Source organism: Gossypium hirsutum, chromosome D09 (genome assembly GCF_007990345.1).
Source record: "Gossypium hirsutum isolate 1008001.06 chromosome D09, Gossypium_hirsutum_v2.1, whole genome shotgun sequence".
Classification (NCBI taxonomy): domain Eukaryota; kingdom Viridiplantae; phylum Streptophyta; class Magnoliopsida; order Malvales; family Malvaceae; genus Gossypium; species Gossypium hirsutum.
This window is the reverse complement of record NC_053445.1, coordinates 50,739,987-50,765,138: the sequence shown is the minus strand read 5'-3', so window position 1 is coordinate 50,765,138 and position 25,152 is coordinate 50,739,987. Positions and strand designations below refer to the sequence as shown.

General features: G+C 34.1%; 2 protein-coding genes and 1 long non-coding RNA gene across 3 annotated transcripts; 2 read left to right on the top strand and 1 right to left on the bottom strand.

Annotated features, from left to right (window-relative positions):
- Nucleotides 1-357: 357 nt before the first annotated feature.
- Nucleotides 358-4,259, bottom strand: LOC107890513 (peptidyl-prolyl cis-trans isomerase FKBP62). The gene is made up of 12 exons (XM_016814979.2): nt 3,793-4,259; nt 3,598-3,684; nt 2,544-2,804; nt 2,378-2,452; nt 2,208-2,288; nt 1,935-2,129; nt 1,757-1,843; nt 1,475-1,650; nt 1,267-1,389; nt 1,029-1,175; nt 812-939; nt 358-714 (listed from the first exon to the last, which is right to left on the bottom strand). The coding sequence occupies exons 1-12, from the start codon at nt 3,983-3,985 to the stop codon at nt 564-566; spliced, it is 1,704 nt and encodes a 567-aa protein (XP_016670468.2). The 5' UTR covers nt 3,986-4,259; the 3' UTR covers nt 358-563.
- An 8,949-nt stretch (nt 4,260-13,208) lies between these two features.
- On the top strand, nt 13,209-16,095 carry LOC107890512 (uncharacterized). The gene is made up of 2 exons (XR_001681993.2): nt 13,209-13,568; nt 15,946-16,095. It is a non-coding gene; the product is annotated as an uncharacterized lncRNA (long non-coding RNA).
- A 2,303-nt stretch (nt 16,096-18,398) lies between these two features.
- Nucleotides 18,399-24,976, top strand: LOC121221000 (protein transport protein SEC23). The gene is made up of 12 exons (XM_041101273.1): nt 18,399-19,453; nt 19,541-19,714; nt 20,647-20,808; nt 21,358-21,500; nt 21,972-22,047; nt 22,170-22,342; nt 22,462-22,543; nt 22,768-22,845; nt 23,104-23,265; nt 23,358-23,621; nt 24,019-24,123; nt 24,416-24,976. Exons 1-12 carry the CDS (start codon nt 18,707-18,709, stop codon nt 24,560-24,562), a joined length of 2,313 nt encoding a protein of 770 aa, XP_040957207.1. The 5' UTR covers nt 18,399-18,706; the 3' UTR covers nt 24,563-24,976.
- Nucleotides 24,977-25,152: the final 176 nt, after the last annotated feature.

Here is a 25,152-nt window from a genome sequence, read left to right as displayed (position 1 = left end):
AATCCAGCAAGATATTTTAATATCCTTGCTAAATATTTAGGCCTCTTTTGAGTGGAATGTATCCACAATTTCGATTTAATGCTTTTATTTTGTCTTTTGATCCAAAGATTCTTTAGAAAAACTTATGAAAATGTTCAGTGGTAGGCAGGCTCAAGGCATTCGATTTAAAGTTGCAGCTGGTATGAGTATCAATGTGTTAACTAGAAAGAAAAAGCCAACAGTCCGAATATTATTACTTGTCCCTTCCTTTCTTTTGTTTTGATTTTTTAAGTTATATTTGGAAACATGATTGGAGATGTTTAGTAGGACAGATTTCATAAGACTTCTATCAGCCCAACTTAGAGTACTCCATTCAGGTGTATTAACCTTTAAACCACATTCCATTTCAGACCAAATTTGAAGTATAAAGACAATATATATATGTGTGTTTATTAGAAGCATTACATCATCTTATGATTTTATCATGGAATCCCAACCTTACACAATTTTTAATAGCATTGGCAAAGAAGCAGAAAAAGGATGGATAAGTGATAATAGAGGATTGCGGTGACAATTTCATATTGTTATGCCTTGCTGTCAATGGCCATGGGTGCTGCTTCTTGTTTTCCTGCTAACTTGTTCATTTTTGCGAATATGTTGCCGTAAAATTGCGCATCCTTCTTGTTGTACTCCTTGATTTTCTCTTTTAAGACTCGGTACTCCAATTTCACATCCCTGGTGATCATCACCAAAATTTCTATCTCTAATTACCACAGCTAACATAAATCGCACTATTTTCAGATATAGCCAAAAGTTTGCTGCAAACAAGTACCTATTATCAGGGTCGATCTCCAGGGCTTTTTTGATATCAGCCTCCGCCAAATCCAAGTCAACAAGTTGCATATACGCTTGAGCTCTCCTGTAGAGTGCTTTCACATTCCCGCTATCAAGCTCCAATACCTATAAGATCATACATTCCAGAACCGTTAGCCCGAGTGGGTTAACACTTGCATATAATCAAGACTTCTAAAAACCACTTTGATTACAACCTTAGTACACAGTTTTGCGGCCTGCTTGTAATCTTTGAGCTTCAATTTGGAAGCTGCATTGTTAAGGTTACAATTTACTTTTAGCAACTTTGCTTGTTTCTTCTCCTCATCGTTGAAAGAAGAGTCATACTCTATGAAGCTAACAGCCTACATGAAGGAATTATGTCAAGTAGTTAGTTCGAGTAAAGACAGCCTCGTGAATTGAATGAACAATAATCTGCAGAGTCCATAATGATACCTTTTCATATCGTTTTGATGCTCTCTCAAATTTACCAGCCTTGAATAGTGCGTTCCCTTCTTCTTTCTTCTTCCCAGCAGCTTCGATCTTTTGCGGTGTATCCATTTCCCATGATTCTTTCTCCTGCAATCATGAACTTGTTTAGACAGTAGTCGCCACAAACAGCCATTGCAACAGGAAAAATGTACTTCTGGACATACAGACTAACCTTCACAAACGAGACCATCTCAACCTCATAATAAACAGTTGAATTTGCAGGAACTACAGCCAACTCTTGATGCGATTCGGATGAACCGAAAGCATATTCTGGTTGAATGGTGATAAGTGCGTTTTCTCCTTTCTTCATGGTCTTTACAGCTTTATCAAGACCATCAATTACTTGTTCTGACACAGATAGAATCCATATTAGAAATGTACTTGAACTCAAAGACCAATGTGCCAATGCCCAAAGGCCTTATAACAAGTCCTGAAAGAACCAAACTATTATTACCTTCATCAATCTTGAACTCAAACGGCTCCTCATCGTAACCCTTCTTTATGAAGATCGTCCCATCCGGTAGCTTTCCTATTAATTTCACTGGCGAAGTACAAAAAACAAATATGAATACATTGAAAGAGGAAGTAAAACCATTATAGACTAAGGAAAGTAAAATTCAAACCCATCTTACCTTGAACCACTGTTCCATCATTTGGTCGTTCGTAACCCTCTCCCTCTTTCACAATCTTTTTCGAGACCTTTTTGTCTTTTGTGATATCAGAAACACTCTTCCAAGAAACCAACTCGAGAGTTATATGGAGGGTAGCATTTGGAGGAACAGCACATTCACCGCCTGTAGCAGGCCTGCCATCCTCACCAAATCCATCTATATATGCAATCAAAAAGTCAGTAAAGTTTCACATTGTCCAGCAACCAATAAAAGAATAAAGGAATTTTATCTTACATTGTGGCTTCACAGTCAACAGGACTTTCTCCCCTTTCTTCATTGTTTTCACTGCCTTCGCAAGGGCCGGGCAGAAATAGCCTGCACAGGAGAAATTTACAAATTTCAGCGTCAAGCTTAAAGTGTGGGATTTTCTTTGAAACAAGTAGGAATAGAGGAATGAAACTAACCATCTCCGACAGTGAACTCAACGCCATCCGATTTTGAAATCAGTGTACCATCTTCTAAACAAGCTTCGTATTTAACTGCCATAAATACAAGGACACCATCGTAAATACAGAGCATCATAAAACTCTAATTATTCAAGCAGTAAGGGGAAATGGATCTATAACATACCAAACACTTCATCCAAATCTTTTGGATTCTCCCATTTCTCCCCTTCAACAAGTATTTTCTTGAAGATTCCTCCATCTTTGCATATGTCCTTAACGCTCGTCCAAGAAAGCAACTCCACATCGAATTGAAGGGTTGCATTAGGAGGAATAGTTGGAGGTGACCCGGATTCCCCATACGCCAACTCAGCAGGTATGGTGAAAATTGCATTTTCACCTTTCTTCATTGTCTTGATACCCTCATCCCAGCCCTTGATAACTTGTCCTGCAAGTTAAAAGAGAAAAACAAATAAGCATATCTAGCTTATGTCATTGCACCATGCTAAGCTTCCCATTTTTGTTTATATTTTAAATTTTTTACCATATTAAATTACATTATTACCTTAATATATTCATAATTCAAGCTCGAGCTTAACAGAACTCAAAAATGAAAAAAATGATAAACAAGCTAAATCAAGCTTGAGCTCCAGTAACTTGAGCTGAGCTTAAACTTCAAAATAAATTTCTGATCAAGCTCAAACCAAGTATCGAGATCATAATATCAAGTCAAGCTTGAGATCTCCAGCCTCTGAGCTTGGCTCAATTTTCCGATATCGGCCAGCATATAACATTTCAATCTCAAACCGATACAGAAACTATTAAGTTCCATTCTAGTCAAAATCTGTTACGATCAGTACCGATCCATAGCGGCAGAACAAAATTAATATTTTAGACCAATTTTTAATTTATCTTTAAATATTTTATCCATCCACCCCTAGATTTGTAATTTGATTCATTTACTTTCTGAAGGTTAAAAGATATTAACTTTCAGCCAAAAGTCCAAAATCAACATTCAATAGGAAATGAGGCCAAACATTGCAAACTAAAAGATAAGTAAGATTAGACCAATTTTTAATTTATCTTTAAATATTTTATCCATCCACCCCTAGATTTGTAATTTGATTCATTTACTTTCTGAAGGTTAAAAGATATTAACTTTCAGCCAAAAGTCCAAAATCAACATTCAATAGGAAATGAGGCCAAACATTGCAAACTAAAAGATAAGTAAGATTAAATACCTTGGCCAAGCTTGAACTTGAATGGAGTCCCTCTATCACGGCTTGAATCAAATTTGGTTCCATCAAGCAAAGTTCCAGTATAATGCACTGCAAATAATTAAAAAAACATGGAACCCCATTAAATCAAAATCCAAGAAACAAAGAAATCAATGAATTAACAAAAAATAAAAAAAATAAAGGAAAAAGACCCATTACCTTCAACTTCATCACCACTGCTAGGATTCTCCCAACCTTCACCTTCCTTAACCAGTTTCTTCTTCAACCCATTTTTCCCAATCTCTTTTTCTTCACCAACTTTTAGGATTGGGCTAACTGGGTCATCTTCTGGAATGTCCATCTCGTCTTCCTCCATGTTGCTGGCTGTTGGGAACTCGAAATCGTCTTCCATGGAGTTTTCGAACAATTAGGCCGAGAAAACAAAGAAAATATTCGAAATTTGAAGATTTCTTAGAAGGCACAAATAGACAATGCGTGAAGGATTGTGTTGGGTTTTGTTAATTGACTCGATCGTTGGGGGACGAATTGAGGCCATGCGATTTTATAAGGTGAAATTGAAGACTGAGAGAGTCTAGAGAGTTCTAAATGCTAACAGCCCGAAGAGAGTTCCAGAATTCTCCACTTTTTTTTAGAGTCTTCCCTTGACACTGTCTTTGAAATCTTCGCGCTTAGATTCGGGCTCTTCATAATAATTAATATAATTTGGTTATTTGCATCTTATACCTCTAGATTATGACTCGAATTTTATATTGGTCTGGAAGTTTTTAAATGATTTAATTGAATCCTTACATTATTAATGTTGTATTAATTAGATCCTTCTGTTAGTCTGACTGTCACCGTAAATGTTAAAGATCAATTTATATATGTTCAAATTTTTACCCCATAAAAATTAATAAATCAAAATTTATATGTGAATATACCAACATCTATATAATATAAATTATTCATATAAAAAATTGAAGTAAATAAATAAAATATCTTAAATACAATTGAAATATAATAAAATATACAAATAAGATACTATAGAAGAATTGCAAGGTATATTTTGAATTTATTTAGTTTAAACCTATCCATTTGTGTTTGTGTTTTTCTATCATCTTAATTTCTAATAATTTATTATATACATACACATTTTACTCTTATGTATCAAATGTATTTTAATTCAAACGCATTTTACATTAATTTTAATCACAATATTATCATAATAGTTAATTTAAACATCATCTTAATTTTTAACATTTAATTATGAATTAACTTTGTTAATACACAAACTTTGTTAGAAACAAGGTAACGTTAAGAATAAAGAACAAGAAAAAAAAAGTCTGCTACCCTAGCACGTCTCTGTCTACTTCTCTGGCAAGTATATTGGTTTTCTTGAGTTTTTCTTGTTTCAGCGGCTATTTGCTTCATAGACTTGACGAGTTTTCTTTATCTGGGTTTTCTTGTCCTGCTTCCATGGAATCAGAATTTGTTGGTTTATCCCTTGATGAAGAAGAAGAAGAAATCCTGCAAGCACAAGGTGATACAGATTCGGTAAGCGATGAAGAAATTCTTAGTCTGGTTGGATGTTTTCTTACAGCCAGCATCATCTATTACCCAGCAATGAAAAGCACCATGGCTAATTTATGGCATCCGGTCAGAGGTGTTCAAATTAAAGATCTGGGGGAAAAAGGTATTTATTTAAATTTTTTCATATTATAAGTATGGAAAGAGTTATTAAAGGGGCTCCTTGGACATTCAATAATCATCTGCTGATTTTGCACAAGTTGCAAGGAGGAAGATCCACTAAGAGTTCCATTAATCTCATCACCGTTTTCGGTACAAGTTCATGATGTGCCCATTGGGTTTTATTCTAATAAATTGGCTATGGAATTAGGGAATTTTATTGGAATTTTCTAAGAATATGATGGCTCTAGTTTGGGGAAAGAAAATATAAATTTTATGCGAATAAAAGTTCAAGTTGATATTCGGCGCCCTCTCAAAAGGAAAAAACAGGTTATGTTTAAGAACAAGTGTTCTTATGTTAGATTTAAGTACGAAAGACTAACTCTCTTTTGCTTCTATTGTGGCCTTCTAGGCCACAATGACTCCTTTTGTGATGCACAGATGGAGGCGGGGGTCGAAGTTGATGCGATGGGCTGGGATTTGTCTTTACGTGCACAGTCAAGAAGAGCCCAAGCAATGAGTAGTGTCTGGTTAAGGGAGAAAGCAGGATCTGGAGGAAGAATGAGTAGAATGGGTGAATTCAGGGGAAATAGTGAATGGGGAAGTGTAGAAAAATTTGAGGGAATTGTTGATCCTATTTTAGGATTTAACTTGGAAGGTAAAAGGCTCCCCTCACGACTAGAAAGGGTTAGAACTTTAATTGATAATAGTCAAATGGCTATGGATCATGATTTGGAGAATGAGGTGGTTATAGGGGATGAGGGGAAAAAGAGAGTGAGAGAGGATATTGAAGAAAAGAGTGATATGGAAGGGAGAAACAGGATATTCCCTGAAATCAACCATTTGTTATCGGCGGCTGCCAAGAGGCAAGCCGACCGGTCGTAATGAAAATCTTAAGTTGGAACGTCCGAGGTTTAGGGAATCCTCAGACAGTTCGTCGGCTTCGGCTTCGCTGAAGTTACACTATCCCCAAGTGATCTTCTTAATGGAGACAAAAATAAACAAAAAACGGATGGAAAAAATTCAAAGAAGTTATGGTTTTCAGTTTGGGATTGATGTTGATTCGATTGGATCTAGAGGAGGACTTAGTCTAGCATGACAAGGGAATGTTAGTATAGTTCTACAAAGTTTTTCAAATCGTCATATTGATGTGATTATTGAGGAAGGAGGAGGTGGAGAAAAGTGGAGATTTACAAGTTTCTATGGTTCTCCTTACTCATATGATAGGGATGAATCATGGAACTTGTTGCGACAATTACAAAATCAGGGGGATTACCCATGGCTGGTTTGTGGGGATTTTAATGAAATCTTATATGGCTTTGAGAAGAAAGATGGATTGCCTAGAGAGGAAAGAAGGATAGAAGTTTTTCGCAAGGTTTTAGAAGATTACAGTCTAGTGGATTGGGGTTATTTAGGTAAGTGGTTCACGTGGGAGAGGGGCAATTTGCCAGAAACAAATATTCAGGAAAGATTAGACAAAAGAGTGGCAACGAAACAATGGAGCGCTTTATTCCTAAATTCTCTAATTCAGCACCTCCCACATTCATTTTTTGACCATTGTCCACTTCTTATTGATACGGATTACAGAGTTAGATGGACGACAGAAAAGAATTTCAAGTTTGAAGCATGGTGGGTTTTGGAAGAGACATTCTTTGATGAAACTAAACATATTTGGGAAAACTCCACAGGAGAATTTGTGCACAAGCTGGAAAACTTAAAAAGAGGTTTAGAGAAGTGGGGAGTCCTGGTCCAACAGAATAGAAGGATGAAAATAGAGGTTTTAACTTCAAAACTGGCAATGTTACTTGAATCTGATAGAAGTAATAAGAACCTGGCGGAGATTATTGACACAAAAATCCATCTGAACTTTAAGATTCAAAAGGATGAAAGCTATTGGGAGCAGAGGGCCCGAATTAATTGGTTGAAACTTGGAGACAAAAATACAGCTTTCTTTCACAAATAAGCATTACAAAGAAGGAAGTAAAATAGAATCCACAGGCTGCAGTTTGAAGATGGAAGGGAGACAGAAAAGTGTAATGAGATGGAGGAAATTGCTAGATCGTATTTTCTTAAGTTGTTTTCAACAGGAGGGCAAAATAGCTTTGAGAAAATTTTGACAAGAATTGAAAGGTGTGTCTTTGAGGAAGATAACATTAAACTGAAGGCAAGGTACACGAAGGAGGAGATACGGGAAGCTCTTTTAGAAATGGGACCTACAAAAGCACCAGGAGAGGATGATTTCCCAGCCTTATTTTATCAGAAATGTTGGTCAATTATTGGAGATGATGTCTCCAATTTTTGTCTCCAAAGATTAAATGAAGGTATGGAATTACGTTCAATTAATAAAACAAATATTATACTTATCCCAAAAACCCAGAATCCCTCAAGCATTACTCAATTTAGACCTATTAGTTTATGTAATGTGATTTACAAACTGATTGTTAAAGTCATTGCGAATAGACTTCGATGGGTGATTCATAAATGTATTGATTTAGCACAGAGTGCTTTTGTTCCAGGAAGGCTGATTTCTGATAATGTGATACTTGCTTATGAAATTCAACACACCTTAAAACTCAAGAGGTTAGGGAAAAATTCATGGCTGTCAAACTGGATATGAGTAAGGTATATGATAGGGTTGAATGGGGTTTTGTGGAAGGGGTGATAAAAAAATGGGTTTTGATCCAAGATAGGTTGATTTAGTTTTGAATTGTGTCTCTTCGGTCTCATACTCTGTGATTTTTAATGGAAACATTGGAAAAACGTTTCTTCCATCTAGAGGTCTTAGACAAGGGGATCCTCTAAGCCTGTTTTTATTTCTACTTTGTGGAGAAGGATTCTCAAGTCTAATGAGGCTAGCAAAAGGAGATAACATTCTTAAAGGTGTTAAAGCAAGTCGAAGGGGGCCATCTATCTCTCATTTACTCTTTGTAGATGATTGTATCTTATTTGCAGAAGCTACTGAAAGGGGAGCACATTCATTAAAATAGATACTGCAAGAATATGAGTCGAGCTCCGGGCAATGTGTGAATTTCGAAAAATCGACTGTTTTCTTCAGTACAAATACAAAAGAGAGTGAAAGGGGTGTTGTTTCACAAATCCTTGGAGTCAGAAGAGCAAATGATTTAGAGCGATATCTTGGGCTTCCTAGTATGGTAGGGAAAAGAAAGAGATCATCTTTTCAAAATTTGAAGGACAGACTCAAGCAAAAAATTGACAACTGAAGTATTAGGTATCTCTCACAAGGAAGAAAGGAAATGTTTATTAAAGCAGTTCTCCAAGCTATCCCAATTTACTCGATGGCTTGTTTTCTACTCCCTAAGACTCTTTGTATAGATTTGGATAAAATAGTAGCCAATTTCTGGTGGCAAAAGAGACATAATAAAAAAAGCATCCATTGGTGTGCTTGAAAGGATTTATGTTTATTAAAAGAAGATGGTGGCCTCGGTTTTTGCAATTTTGTGAAGTTTAATGTTGCGTTATTAGTGAAGCAGGGATGGCGTCTTATTAATTATCCGAATTCATTATTGGCCCGCGTTTTGAAACCAAAATATTTTCCTAATTCAGATTTCTACAAAGCTCGGTTGGAGAATTTACCTTCATTTATCTAAAAAAGTATATGGGCTGCGAGAGGGCTTCTTGAAAAAGGACGTTGCTGGAAGGTGAGGAGAGGCGATCAAATTTCCATTTCGGATGATTTGTGGATACCAGGGAACGAAGCAGACAGAATACCGATTCAAGAAGTTAATGAAAATATTAAATTAGTCTCGGATTTAATTGAGCCAAATAGCAGGAGTTGGAAAACAGAGCTGGTAAGAGATACCTTCTAACCGAATGTAGCGGAGAAAATTTTACAGATCCCACTTGCGGAGACAGCACAAGAAGATCTTCAAGTATGGAGAGGAGAACCGACAGGGGAGTTCTCCGTGAGGAGTGCCTATAAACTATTACATGAGTCTAACCGAGATCCTAATGGTTTATTGTTACATACCGAGATAAAAAATTTCTACAAAAAATTATGGAAATTACATATTATAACACCCCAAACCCGGTCTAAATGTTATGACCGAATCTGGCGATGTCACATTGTAACACCCCTTACCCGTATTCGACGCCGGAATAGGGTACGAGGTATTACTAGAAGACATACAGTTGCATACGTATTAAATAGAGTTACAAAATTTCATCCGAATTAAAACTTTCAAATTTTTAACGTGTTTTTATAATTCTTTACAACATATCCTTGAAATATTATATTCATAACAAATAGGGCCTACGAGACCCGATATTTACTCATGCAATTCAAAGCTTCATTTTCATTTCATTCAATTCACAATTTCTCATGTTCACAATTCAAATCAATTTCTCAATCCAATATATATATATATATTTCATTCATCTAAGAATATAATTCAAGTTACACGAACTTACCAGGCTAAATTGCAGAAATACCAAAATTTAGGGACATTTTGGTAATTTTCTATTTTCCTTGAATTTCCACCCAATCTTGATATAAATTAATATTTCATTCAATTTATTAATTTAAATAATAAAACAATTCATTTCATGCAATTTAGACACTTTTTGACATTTTTAAAAAATTACCCTTAAAATTGTACTTTTATTCAATTTAGTCTCTAAACTTAAAAAATGTAAATTAGCTATTTTTTTTGTTCAAAAAAGAGAGTAAATTAGCTATTTTAAAATAAACTCATATTAGCTGAATATTCACATATATTTTTCCTCCTCCTCCACTTCATTCTACATCCTTGATATATACATAATACCACTATTAACTTGTTTACTCATAACAAGCTGTTCACTTAAGTCATAGTCACTAAATTAATTATATCTTAAGCTACAGAACTTAAAATTGAGATATGAAAATTTTCTCTAAAACTAGACTCACATATATTCTTACCATAAAATTTTCAGAATTTTTGGTCTAGCCAATAAGTACAGTTTATTCTTTAAAGTTTCCCCTGTTTCACTGTTTGACAGTTCAGACCCCTCTTCACTAAAAATTAATTATCTCTTTGTACAGAATTTGGATGATGTTCCCATTTGTTTCTATTGAAAATATACTCATTAAGGATTTTAAAAATATAAATTATAACCCATAATTATTTTTTTACAATTTTTAATTATTTTTCCAAGTCAGAACAGGGGAACCCGAATTCATTCTGACATTGTCTCACAAAATTTATTATATCTCATGATTTACAATTCCATTACTTACACCGTTTCTTCTATGAGAAACTAGACTCAATAAGATTTATTTCCATATTTTATTCATACTCTAATTATATTTCCACAATTTATGGTGATTTTTCAAAGTTAACCTACTGCTGCTGTCCAAAACTGTTTTAGTGCAAAATGTTGATTACTAGGTGTATAACTCCCTTATTCCCTTTCTCTATAATATTTCCCATCACTTTCACTTATTTCTCTTCACTAATATATCAAGAACATAAGACCTTATATAAGAAAACTCTACTAGAACATTATTTCCATGCTTTTTCAATAATATCAAACTTAAAAATATATTTAAATCTTGATGTTCTTACCTTGTGCTATTGATTTCAACCTTTAACTTAATTTTCTCTCTCCTCCAGCTTCTATTTCTTGAATCTAACTTGATATTCTAGCTCCCCATTGTCTCATTGTTATTCTTCTATCTTGGAAGTTATGGAAATTCTTTTGATTTCTAGGTGAAAATGATAAATTTTTTGTGGAAGAACCAAATTGTAAAGAAAGCAAAACTTTCTTTCTTCTCCTCTCTTCTCACATTAGTTGCATGGAAATATGGTGGAATAGATGATTCTTCATCTTCCTTTTCTTATATATACTAAATAAAATACTAATAAAATATCATTTAAAAATCAAATTAAAATATCAATAAACTAATGTTTATTTAATTAATATAAAATATTTCCAACATCATCATTATCTTCTAGATTTCTCTCTCTTCTAATTGACCATTTTTCCCTTTATAATCTTTAAAAATTCCATCCTTGAGCCATCACTTAATTTGGTAAAATTGTGATTTAGTCCCTCAAAATTCTTTAACTTTTCAATTTGGTCCTAATCCATCCATTTTCCTTAGTTTCTAGATTATTCCACCCTTAAAATATTTACACTATTGGTCCTTCAACTTTTTCGTATTTACACTTTAATCCCTCAAATTTGAGTATTTATTCTTGGGCAACAAAACTTTTCTCACTTTTGCGATTTAATCATTTCTTGAATTAATATGTTATAATATAATTCCCAATGTTGCCATAACTCAAAATTTTCCTTTTTGTCACTTTATTTCCTTATTTTACTATGAATGATATCTACTTTCTTATTGTAGTAATTTTCGGGGTATTACACATATCCCCTCAAATATTCAAATGACAATATGGAGGATTTCTGGGAAATTTATCTCATCCTTTATCAACCTCAAAATAAAGAGGGTCGTGATGAATACTTAATATCCCAGATGCGGTGGTGATGAAGAAAATAGCTGCCATATTTTTCAACAGTGTCCTACATCGATCGAGGTTTGGAATCAGTTAAATCTTTCATGGATACTGAATCAGAATAATGATAATATGTGGGGATGGCTTACCTGGGTCTTTGCTCAAGGGAATGATGAGCAGCTTCGACTTTTCTGCCATAGCCTCTGGTTCATCCAGTTCAGCAGAAACCAACTCGTATATGAAAGAAGAAACATGTCAGAAACTGAAATCGCAAGGAAAATCAGAGACTATATTACAAAACTTGCAGCAACAAAAGAGGGAAAACTTACTCTTCATTCTTCTGATAATATTCAACAGGTACTCAAAAGGGGAAGGGTCATAGTTCATTTTGATGCAGCCTTTGATCGTCAGGGTTTCAGATTGGCTTCGGGGCTAATAGTATGGAACGAGGAAGGGGAAATTCTTGCAACACAAGCAGTTATTCACTCCAACATTGCAAATCCATTCACAGCAGAGGCATATGCAGGATTACAGGCAATAAAACTAGGGATTAGATTGGGAGTCAACAAAATAGAAGTTTTGGGAGACTCGAAAACTATCATCAAGAAATGTCAAAGCTTTAATACGGATAAATCGGTCATTGGAGCAATAATCAGAGATATTCAAAACCAAATAAACACATTCCAGGAGATTGAGTTTACTTTCGTCCCAAAAGCAAAAAATATCTATGCTCATACTATAGCAACGGAGGCTCTTAGAAGAAGAGAAAGTTTTTACTTGGAGAAGGGAGCCCTAGAAATGGTTCGGAGTGCGTTAGGAAACCTCTGGCCAAAACCTCCAGATTGAAGAAAGTGAAGAGTTTTCTGCAATAAAAGGTAGTAGAGACAACGCATTAAATTGGAAACCTGGTATCATTATGGCTGGACGGTTGAATTGAAAAGACGAGATCAGTGGTATCCAGCTATTTAGATTTGACTGGTATAGGATAAGATTAGTTTTATTTTTTAAAATCTAGTTTAATTTAAACTAGGTAGGCTAGTTAGGCTCGATTTGTTTTCTATGTCAAGTCTTTTCTTGTAGTGGCCTTCAGCCCAATTTTCTTATGTTTTCCTTATTATATGAAATAAATCCAGTCAAATTATTCAAAAAAAATTATGAATTTCATCCATCTATACAAATCAAATAATTAGTCTATTTAATTAAATTTGTCTGAATTTAATCTTTATACTCTACGAAAATTAAGAAGTTAATCAATTTGTTGATATAAAGTTTGAGGTTTCATAGTGTCAGTCAACTATACTAGGATCAATTTCTGATAAATTATAATGAAATGATTAATTTATCAATTTTCATAAAGTAGAAGGTCAAATTTATAATTACACCCAATTTTAATCTAATTGGGCATATTTCAACTTCAAGCCTTCAATGCAAGGCCCGTTTAACTCATCGGAGAAAACCTACATCGTGTTTGGTTTGATGGAATTGCTATTCCATTCCGTCCCTATTTTGTGCGCTGCTACATCTACACACATGTTTGGTTCACCGTTTAAGTGATTCTGCAGAATTGTTATTCCGTCCCTATTCTCTCAACTCTTGTAATAGGAATTAGGGGTTGGGGTCTAAATTGCTATTCAAAACCACCCCTAATAGCATTTTCCCTTTTTTGGACCAAAATAGCCTGCCACCTTCATGTTTATTCCCTCAGATTTCTTCAACTCTTTCCAGCAGATTTCTTCTACTTTTTCACTTCAGCAGATTTCTTCCTCAACATTTATCCCCAAAGTGAACCCTAGAAATTAGCTTCAAATCTCCTCATTTCCTCTCCTACTCTTTCTTCTTTCTCTTCAGGTATGTTTGTGTCTTTATTTTCCTTTTTTCTTTAACATTTATTGCCATTTTTTCTGTTAACTCTTTTCTTCCTACTGCTGTCTTCTACTCCCACATAACATCACAAATCGTTGCTTTTTTCCATCAAATCTTTCCCATTTTCTTGGTTTTTACTCCAAATATTGATCCAGGTATTTTTGTTTTTATGATTTTAGCCCGTAAATTTGCTTCTTTAGTTCTTGCTGTTAAAATTGGAAGGCTTTGATTTTTGATACCTTTGTTTTTGGAAAAAAAAATCAAAATGTAAGTGGAATATATTCAGAGTGATGAATATTATAGTTAGGACTCTATGTAGAAACGAGACTTTAAGTGAGCTTATTGAGCTCGGGAATATATGTTTCTTTGTACAGATCTCCTTCATTTTATCTCTCTTGTGAGAAGTGGGATGACGGTATGCTTTGTTTCTGTGATTTGGATTGTAAATTTGGCTATTTAGGAGTTAGGTGGAAGTATACCTTTCTTAATTAGAAAGTTTTTATCGTCTACATCTTTTTGGTTATTAGGAATCCAATTTGGGGTTTTATTTTTTTATGAGAAAATAATGTAAAAAGGAAGTAACTTGCAGAGCTTTTTGTCACTAAGTACTGGATCTTCCCCCTTTGGTTGATTTTGTTTGAAATGTTGATTTGGGAGATTTTTTTTATAAAACTTTTATAAAGAAGTTTATGATTTGTGTGTGTGTATGTTCTCTTTTTGGTTTGATTCTGTTAGTCCCCAAGAAATTGTGCAATAGGACAAGGCAAGAAAATGCCTTCAATATTTCTTACTTTACTGAGTGTCCTGGCTCTCTGCTTGCTCTGTCAGATCTTTGTTTTTGCTTGATTCATGCCAAACCAAGATGATTGTTTACGCTCTGGGATATGGTGAATAGTTGGCTAGTTCGTGAACTTTGTTTTCCTCTCTATTCCTATTGCCTATGACTCTTTCAGGTTGTGCCTAATAAGAATTTGAAATATGAAATATGCTATTGCTTTACTTTTATTATTATAGTAACTATGCCGTTTTGTTTGATTTCACTAAGCCATGACATTTTTTCCCTTTCCAGTTAGTTGTCTCAGAACTTAGTACTAGTTATCTTTTCTTGAATAACTGCAGCTTTTTTCTTGAGATTTTATATTTTCTTGCCTTTCTGCCAGTTTTATTAACTAAATTAAATAAGAGATTGAAGGTTTCAAAGCTATTGTACGCCGACTCTTCATTTCCCTTGAAGTACCAATGTCCAACACCCTATCTGACACATATTCGAACATGGCTATGGGGAAATGATTCTTCAAATATATGGAACAACTTAAAAAAAGATTGAGCTTACCCATATTGGACTAATACCTCTGAGTTCGTGTAACATAGCTTCATACCTTAGTTCTTTGTTTGATTGTTGGTTACCTTTTGAAGCTGTTTCCTTCCTGGTAATTAACATTTTTGAGTCATAAGATTTCTGGCATATATTGATTTAGGCAGGTCTTATGTATCCAATTAGGGTTGTAGGTAGCCATGCTAAATGTAAAATAAACCTATCTAATGCTAATATTTGGAGTTTGTCACTGTCTTGATTGATTTGTTCAAGAGCAGAATTTATATTGTGATTTACTTGTTTTGTTTGACAGATAAATTTATCTTTGATGCCTTACCTTTTGATTTAAAATTATGCAATAGTTTCATGTAAATCAAATCCAACACTACTAAGTTAACACAAGCATGAATCTGACTCATGCTTTGTGCTTTTGCAATTCTTGCTTTGCACAAGCATGAATCTTAGTCCATCGTAATCATTTGATAGTCAATTGTTTGCATGATCTGACTCTGAGATTGCAGCTAATGTGGGTTGGTTTTTTTAATCTTTGCTGATTTGTATTGATAACGTTTGCATGAGGATGGACCATCTTACCATATTGACTTCAAATATATATTATGCATATATGTGTGCTCAAATCATTGGTGATTGCTTACCACAGTGAGTCAATGATATTATATTTAATTTAAATCTAATTTGATCTAGTATGCTTCGTTCATTTATAATTTCAAATTTTTAATTTTTTTAGTATCGAATTGGCACAATGAATCTTGAATATTTAATATTTAAGTTTGTAGTTGTAACTTTCTACTTGTTTTCTTTGTTATTAGTCTGTCCCTACATTTTGAAGGTAACTTTCTAATTTGATTGATTCAAAAGTTGCAGATTTTATCTGGCATTTACATGGTTGCTAAGGACATTTTCATGTTTTCCATTCATTTTGCATTTGGTTTTTTGTTCAGTTTATTTTTATTTGGATTTTTTAGTTGGAACCATTATGTGTTAAATGTGTATTCTCTTGAAATAATGGAATGGTTTGTGTTTTAGCTAACTGGTTGAAGGTAGCAACAAGAAGGGGAAAAATATCACTCAAGGGTGTGCTAAGGTAGCAACAAGACAATATATACATGTTAAACTACATTTACAATTCGGATTTGATCTTTTTACTTTAAACAACAACATTTTGGTTTTATTAAATTTTCGATATGTTTTTATTTTTGATATGTTTCATTTAAAATTATTTTAATCTTTTAATATATTTTTAAACTATTTTTATTTTTGGTATCTTTAATTTATATTATATTTAATTTTGGTCTTCAGACAATGTTTTATATTACTTATGTTGTTTGATTAAAAATTATAGTTAACACTACAAAAATTATCTCAACAAACGAAACAAAAAAAGAAAAAATAAAAAAAGAAAGTGAAATGCTACAAACAAATCATGTTATGGTAAGAATGTGAGGATGAATACAAACTTGCAAAGATAAGATACTATATACCTATAATTGAATTGCAAAGAATATGGAGTTTTAGATTTTATGGAGATAATCGAATATTTTAAAATACATAATTTTTACAACATTATATACCTATAATCGAATTGAGTTAATACAAAATAAAAGTAGATTATATATTATTTTTATTGTATTATATATTATGATTTTTTAATTCATATAATAATTATATTAAGAATTTTATTAAATTATATATTATTTTATTAAATTATATTTAATAATAATTATGTTAAAATATGGTTAAATTATTTATTATTTTTATTAAATTATTTTTAATAATAATCTTATTAAAATTTAATAACAATAACAGTAATCATTTACCTAAAAAAATTTTGCTAAGGGTATTATATTTATTTTAGTTTTTTTCTTTATGATATTACAATATCGTTCTATTCAACCAAACACCAGAATATTATTACAGTTCTATTCTATTCCATTAACCAAACAATTGAATTACTGATTACAATTTTATTCCATTACAGCTCTATTCAATTACAGTTATATTCCATTATAATGAACCAAACGTGCCCTAACTTTTTATGGTAAGCTATTGCTATAATTAACTTAGGGCCGAATTGATTTATTAATTTTGTATATAAACAAAATATTACCATATAACTAAGGATACAAAATTTAACTAAAATATAATATAATAAAAAACGACATGATAATGTTAAACTGTTACATGCAACAATTTCAAAGCGAATATGATATTAAAAGTTTATTATGTGAGTCTATTAATATACCTTTATACAATGGCTTAGATTCAAATATTTGAATCTATTTTGAGTTTCTAGTGATTACAACACTTGGAAGATTGATATTTTGATACTTCCTTTTGTTGATTGCTTTAGGACATTAATTTTGAATCACATAGTTGCAAAAAATTCCTTAATATGCGTTTGGTTCTTGAAAAATGTATTAATTTGAGGGTCGAGGAAATTGTTAATGATTGTGAAATCATGAATAGCTTCATGCCATACCTTGATTAGGCCATGAGAAGTGTATTCAAATGTTAAACGATCTCGAGTTTTTTATATAAGTGCCAACAACAATGTATAACAAGACTTATAAAGAGTACATTATTTATTAATTTTTAACTAAAAAAAAGTATTTTAGAAATGTCGTCTGACAATAATTTTATGTCTTGCTTCTTTTTTATAGAGGGAATAAAGAGATTCCCACTTAACATCGAGTATAGAAAGTATGGGAGTTTATTTAAGGGAGGAGTATATGACATACTTGATGGGTGATAACTATGCCATTGCTCTAATGTTTATGCGACCGAGGGGGTAGTTGGCTAAATATGTGTAATTAGACAAGAGGGTGGTGCTTTCATTATTGCTACATCTTCCATAAATTGGGGGCAATTTATCTCATTACAAAGTTGAAAAGATGACGATTAGAGATGTGCTAAAAATGGGTGATGAATGACATCTAAAGTTATGGCATCATATTTGTTTATTCACAAACTGGATATTATGTGACTAACAACGACGAGGAAGATTTGTTTGTTTGAAGTTGGATGCATCAATTTTGAATTTAAATAACTTATGCTACTCAAGAGTGATATTAAACTTGATTGAATTAGGCATATAGTTTAACTAGATAATTAGTTTATCATGACGATTTTAAATTATGGGATGATATTTTTACTTGTATTTAAGTTAGAGATGACAATAAAATGAGGTAAGAACACCGCTTCATAATTAACACGTTTTACTTTATTATTTATCTCGTTTTACTATAGATATATAATCTTAAAAATTATTATCACCTTTATAAATTTTGGATTCCGGCATTAATCTTGCAAGATTTAGATTTTACCCATCATAATACAAGTTGTATGATTAATAAGAGAGATCTATGTTTTATCTTAAAAAAGGGGTAATTTTAATATATGGTAATTTGAATAAAATCTAATTTATGGAACATGAAATCTTGATACAGAAATGGAGAGATTTTTAAAATTAAATAGATATAAAAATAAAAGATAAATTATAGCCTCCCATAACTACAAATCTTTCCCTTTAAATACTCACTACATAGATCAAATCACTTTTCTTCCCTTTTTCGTTTTCGAAATCATCTGCTTCTCCCTTCTCCCTTCTCCCTTCCTCTCTCGGTGACCCCTTTCTCTTCTGTTTTTCTTGGGGTCGCCTAAAATCACCAAAAAAAATTTTAAAAAATTGAAAAAACCTCAAAATTCCTATTGGATTTCTAAATTATTAATCAAATTTAATCCCTACAAATAGTTTTTTTTATAAAATTTTTGAATATATTTTTCAACCATGTCGGAGATGGCGAACACGGATCCCGAAGGGATTGACGCCGTGCGGATGACGTGGAACGTTTGGCCACGCACCAAAGTCGAAGCTAGCAAGTGCGTGATCCCGTTGGCGGCTACCATCGCTCCGATCCGTCCTCACCCGGACATCCCGACGCTCCCTTACGCGCCTCTACGGTGCAGGACGTGTTCAGCTGCGCTCAACGCCTTTGCGCGTGTTGACTTCGTTGCCAAGATCTGGATCTGCCCTTTCTGTTACCAGCGGAACCACTTTCCGCCTCACTATGCTATGATCTCCGAAACGAACCTCCCGTGCGAACTCTACCCGCAATACACCACCGTGCAATACACGCTCCAGCCGGACCCGAACAACCCTTCCAGTGCTCCTCAATTGCCGCCGGTGTTTGTATTTGTGTTGGACGCTTGCATGATCGAGGAAGAACTTGAGTTTGTGAAATCGGCGATGAAGCAGGCAATTGGGTTATTGCCGGAAAATGCGCTTGTTGGGGTCGTTTCGTTTGGGACTCAAGCTCATGTCCATGAATTGGGGTTTTCGGATATGTCGAAGGTCTATGTTTTCAGGGGTAATAAGGAAATTACTAAGGAGCAGGTGTTGGAGCAGTTGGGTCTTGGAGCTGCTGGCCGGCGGCCGACTGCCGGGTATCCTAAAGGCCTACAGAATGGGTTCACAAATACCGGCGTTAACAGGTTTTTATTGCCTGCTTCAGATTGCGAATTCACACTGAATTCGGTGCGTTTTTTATATCAAATTTTCGTGGGAAATAATCTTTTTGAGTTGTTAAACTTTTTATTAAGAGGTTAGTTGATCTTAATACAGTTGTTGGATGAGTTACAAACGGATCAATGGCCAGTTCAAGCGGGGCATAGAGCGTCAAGGTGTACCGGAGTGGCCTTGAGTGTTGCAGCTGGATTGCTTGGAGCTTGCTTGCCTGGTACTGGTGCTAGGATTGTTGCTTTGGTTGGTGGTCCATGTACTGAAGGGCCTGGGACGGTAATGCCATTGAACTCTTTGTTTAGCTTCTGAATTTTACATGTTGCACAATTAAATTGTAGAAATCAAGTTTACATAGCTGATAGTAAAGCAAGTCATTCGATTTCTCATGGGTTGTAACAAGTTTATGGATGTCATTGCATATAATAAATGTGCCCTATATTGCCCTGACTCATATTTTTCTTGAGGTACACTGTGTTTGATACAGGCACTAGTACGTGACCCTCTAAGAATTTTCCAAATACAAGGAAAAATTTTAGAAAAATAAATGAACGTATCTGTATTGGACATGTATTAATGTCCAACACTGTGACCCAATTCCGAGTAACATGGATTAGATGGTTGAGCTGGATATGGTTTGTTATAACTTGTAGGTAGTATGACCTTTATATTTGTTGCCATCCTGAAAGTTCTATTCAATGATACATCATTGTTATATTGGTGCATGTTTCTTTTCTAAATAATGTAAAAAACTGCAGGCATCCAAACAGAAGCAAAACAGCTTTGTAATTAGAGCACAACCACTGGTGCCCATCGTAGTACAGAACAGAGCCATGTTTAAAACCCAGTTTTCTGTTTGATTAGCATTTGATGTCAGTGCATTTACTCGAGCAACTGGTTAAAAAGTGATCTTTTATTACATAAAAGTTATTCCTATGAAGTATATTCATTCTTTCGAATGTATTCACACAAATTTATGTTATCTTCATGCTTTCATATAGCTTATTGTCTTAATACGTATTGTTTCTTTGTGCAAGATGATTCTCATATCTAAATACCTTTTTAGTTGTTTGAATGACTCAGAAACAATGATTTAATTGAGAAAACCAAGATTAGGCAAATAATGTTAATATAAAGATTGCTTCTTGTTTAATTTGTACTGACATTCTAGGTTGTCATCAAGATGATACTGATTTATATGATTTTTGCAGATTGTATCAAAGGATTTGTCAGAACCTGTACGTTCCCATAAAGATCTTGATAAGGATGCTGCACCTTATTTTAAGAAAGCTGTCAAATTTTATGATAGTCTTGCCAAGCAGTTGGTCAGCCAGGGTCATGTACTCGACCTTTTTGCATCTGCACTTGATCAGGTGTGTCATGGCCGCAATTCAGGTTCTCCAATTATATTTAAACTCTTTTTTTTGTGCTTAAATCTGAGCTAGTTGACTCTCTTGATAAGGATGGATTCACTTTACAAAGTTTTCAGTTCTGTTCTGCCTTTAAACTATTCTCATGGATTGAATTTGAACATTGAAGAACCTGCTGAAGCTGATAAGATATAAGGACCCTAATTTTATTTGAACATTGACTAACCCGATATGAAGATTCTTACATTACAGGACTCTCTCTCCCCCCCCCCCAATCTTTCTTGCTGTTAGAGTTTACTCATTAATTTCAGTCTATATATGATGCAGTGGAAACATGAAGACATTAAGGCTTGTTTTTTTCCTTGCTTCTTTGACTGGTGGCTTGTAACATAAATGTTTTTATGTTGTGAGAAACTGTGGATGTTAATAGTAATTCTTTTTAACTCGGTTGCAAGACTTTTATTTTATATAAATGCTGATAACTTCACATATTAGTGATCTTGACAATGTGAACTGTAAATGAACATCTAATGGGTTTTTGTGTGTTCTCAGGTTGGAGTTGCTGAAATGAAAGTTGCAGTTGAAAGGACAGGTGGCCTTGTTGTTCTAGCAGAAAGTTTTGGTCATTCTGTATTCAAAGACTCTTTCAAGCGTGTGTTTAAGGATGGGGAGCAGACTCTTGGCCTATGTTTTAAGTTAGTTTCTCTCAGGCTCTCACCATTTATTGTTCAACCTTTGTAGTACATGTTTCCATGCTTGTTGGTAAATAAGTATATAGTTGCATTCTTAATTGCTTAATCTACATTCTTGTTCCAGTTGGCCTTCATGTTACTTGTTTGAGATCTAAATGTGCTAACCACCCAGTGTGCTTTTAACTTAGTTCTGATGTTTCACTAGCTATTGCTGCTATAAAAGAATGTGAACTTTTGACATAAAGTTTTATCAAATTGCACAATGCTGCATACATTAAGATGATTAAGCACTGGTGCTCCCCCCCCCCCCCCGAAATTAATTTATGTTCTTGTGCTGTAGCTTAAGTTTGAATTATCTGTAACTTAGATTGGCTGTGGCATCGTATGACACACCAAGAAATATGAACTGTGTTAGATGTAGTATGCATCTTCCACGCTCATCATATGCTCTTTTTTTTCTTTCTTTCTTTCTAGTGGCACACTCGAGATCAACTGTTCTAAAGATATCAAGATTCAGGGGGTTATCGGGCCTTGCACTTCTTTGGAGAAGGTTAGGCAATTTAGAAATTTCGTTACATCTCTCACTATCTCGAAACGGATGCACACTAAAAACTGTCGACACAATTTACTTGTATTTATGGGGACTTGAGCTGATTCCTTTGAGTGTTGCAGAAAGGACCTAACGTTGCTGACACAGTCATTGGGGAGGGGAACACTACAGCATGGAAAATGTGTGGTCTTGACAAGAGTACTTGCTTTACGGTTTTATTTGATGTTTCATCCACTGACAAATCAAATGCTCCTGGAGTTGCAAATCCACAGCTCTATTTGCAGTTTCTTACAAGGTTTGCTGCATGAACTATTAAAAGGGTCCACTTTATTTACCTTAAAACGAGATATGTTGGATTTGTTTTTCACTTTGCACTTTTATTAATTTGATTTTGATATTGTTATCTAATTGCAGCTATCAAGACCCTGAGGGTAAAACAATGCTCCGAGTTACGACTGTGACTAGACAATGGGTAGACAGTGCTGTTAGTTCTGAGGTTAGTTTATATTTTGGTTGTTTAAATTGTCTAAATAACACCTACATGTATCTTTTTTGTTTCTGCTATTTTGTCCCATTTTATGTTTTGATAATTTTCAACATTGTTAGGTTAGCTGATCTGTATAAATGTCATTGCCATATGTCTTGGTTAAGATAGTGTAATGGTTGATTACGTTTGTTTGAATTAATTTACGCTAACCATGAATGATATCTCCTTTCTAGGAATTAATACAAGGCTTCGATCAAGAGACTGCGGCTGTTGTAATGGCAAGAATAACTTCCCTGAAAATGGAGATGGAGGTAATTTAAGAAGTCTTTTATTCAGCTGTACACCAGTTATATTTCTTGTTTGAATTCATTCACTTGTAACCTATGCTGCTTATTTTATTATGCTTTTTTTTTTGAATAAAAGTCCACTCTTATTCTGTATTTATGTTATTGGATAAGAATTTTCTCTCTTTTGTTATAATTTCTATGTATTAGTTTTTGGCCCTTTGATTGTACTTCTTTACTGATTACTTAATTCCTTGTGTGCTCATGCCTTTTTGTGTCATTTAGGAGGGGTTTGATGCTACAAGGTGGCTAGACCGGAATCTCATTCGACTTTGTTCCAAATTTGGCAACTACCGGAAGGACGATCCATCATCTTTTACATTAAACCCTTGTTTTTCTTTGTTCCCTCAGTTTATGTTTAATCTGCGGCGGTCGCAATTTGTACAAGTAAGCTTCTTTTTCCAAATATGCTGCCTTTTTCTTTGTAATCTATTCTTCTTGACCTATGTTAAAGGTTTTCCTCCCCTTTCCTTTGGCAGGTTTTTAACAACAGTCCAGATGAAACTGCCTATTTTCGCATGTTACTAAACAGGGAAAATATTACAAATGCTGCTGTTATGATCCAACCATCATTAATATCATATTCATTCAACTCACTGCCCCAACCAGCATTATTGGATGTGGCTTCCATTTCGGCTGATCGTATTCTCTTGCTGGATTCATATTTCAGTATTGTAATTTTCCATGGCATGACAATAGCTCAGTGGCGCAACATGGGTTACCAGAACCAGCCTGAACATCAGGTATGTTCATTTTGTTCATGCTTCCTGAATCTAGTGCTAAATGTATATTTATTTAGAACCCTTACATTCATAATGTGGTAATTTTCAATCATGCCTAAAGGTATAGTAGTACTAATTCTGAGGTCCCTTTAAGTCTGAAGGAATGTTTATTCTTATTTTGATTTTACTGATTCTTTTGAGAAGCTTATCTTAACGACTGACAGAAGGAAGCCCTTGGGACACCCATCTTGCAGCTCTGAAATTTAAACTATGAGATTAATCACAATGATAAGCTACCTGATTGTAATGTAGAATATAGTGAAGTTTCTAATGCGCTCAAGTTTTGTGTTCACTACCCAATTTGTATGTTCATGGTCTATGACTCTTTTGTCTAAAGAATTTTTTTTTTCCCTTCAAGGCATTTGCACAGCTTTTGCAAGCACCCCAGGATGATGCACAAATGATTATTCGCGAACGCTTCCCTGTCCCTAGATTGGTTGTATGTGATCAGCATGGATCCCAGGTCAGTATATTTCACTAAGACTTGCATTTGCACAGCTGTAGTTTAGGGCCTTTATCTAAGTTTTGTAGGTTGGTTCTGAGTTGAACAATGCTGAATCCCATGAACCAAATCTACAAGAAAAGTGGGGTGTCATGATTGTGGCATTTCCTTTCTATGTTCACAGCCCAAGCCTAAGATTCTAAGATTTGAATATTGTGCTGATCTGATTAAAGCTTTATTTGGTAAAATCTTGAATCAGTTTTGTTTACCATTACCAAGGGGGCTTATTATTATTATTTGTTGACTTGAGCAGGCAAGATTTTTATTGGCAAAATTGAACCCATCAGCAACATACAACAATGCCAATGAAATGGCTGCCGGTTCAGATGTAATCTTTACGGATGATGTAAGCTTACAAGTGTTCTTTGAACATCTCCAAAGGTTGGCTGTACAATCTTAATATAGAAAAAATAGTCGAAAGGAAGACTCAGGTATTTCCGGTATGGTATGAAAAATTCATTCAATACGAGTTATGTATCCTGTCTTACATTCTCTCTTCCATTTAGTTCTTTTTTACCTTTTCTTTCCATCAATTTTATGAATGAGACGACGAGCCCCATGACGATATTTGAAAAAAATAAGTTTTAAGGATGGCAAATAAGGGATGCAGCAGATGAGGTCAGTTTGAGTTATATTTTTTTGGTTTAGAATTATAGGGAAAGGAAGGTATTGATGACAGTATTTTCAGTTAGTAATATATTGTGACGGTATATTTTTTTTTGGTTTTGTTTTTAATTGAATCAGGGGAGAGTGGATGTGTGTTTGTGTATTGAATTTAAGGTTATATAATATAATGACATTATTGGGGTTTAAATATGTTTAATATGAACATGGCATTTGCCTATGCCTTGTTTTATTTTTGCTTCTTTTGCATGCCAATGCCTACTGTTCTTATGCTGTCGCAAGAATGGACCAAAAAATCCGACTCAAACCAGCCTGTTGGGCAGGTTCAGTCACGAACCAGAAGCCTATTTCGCTCTGTTAAGGTTA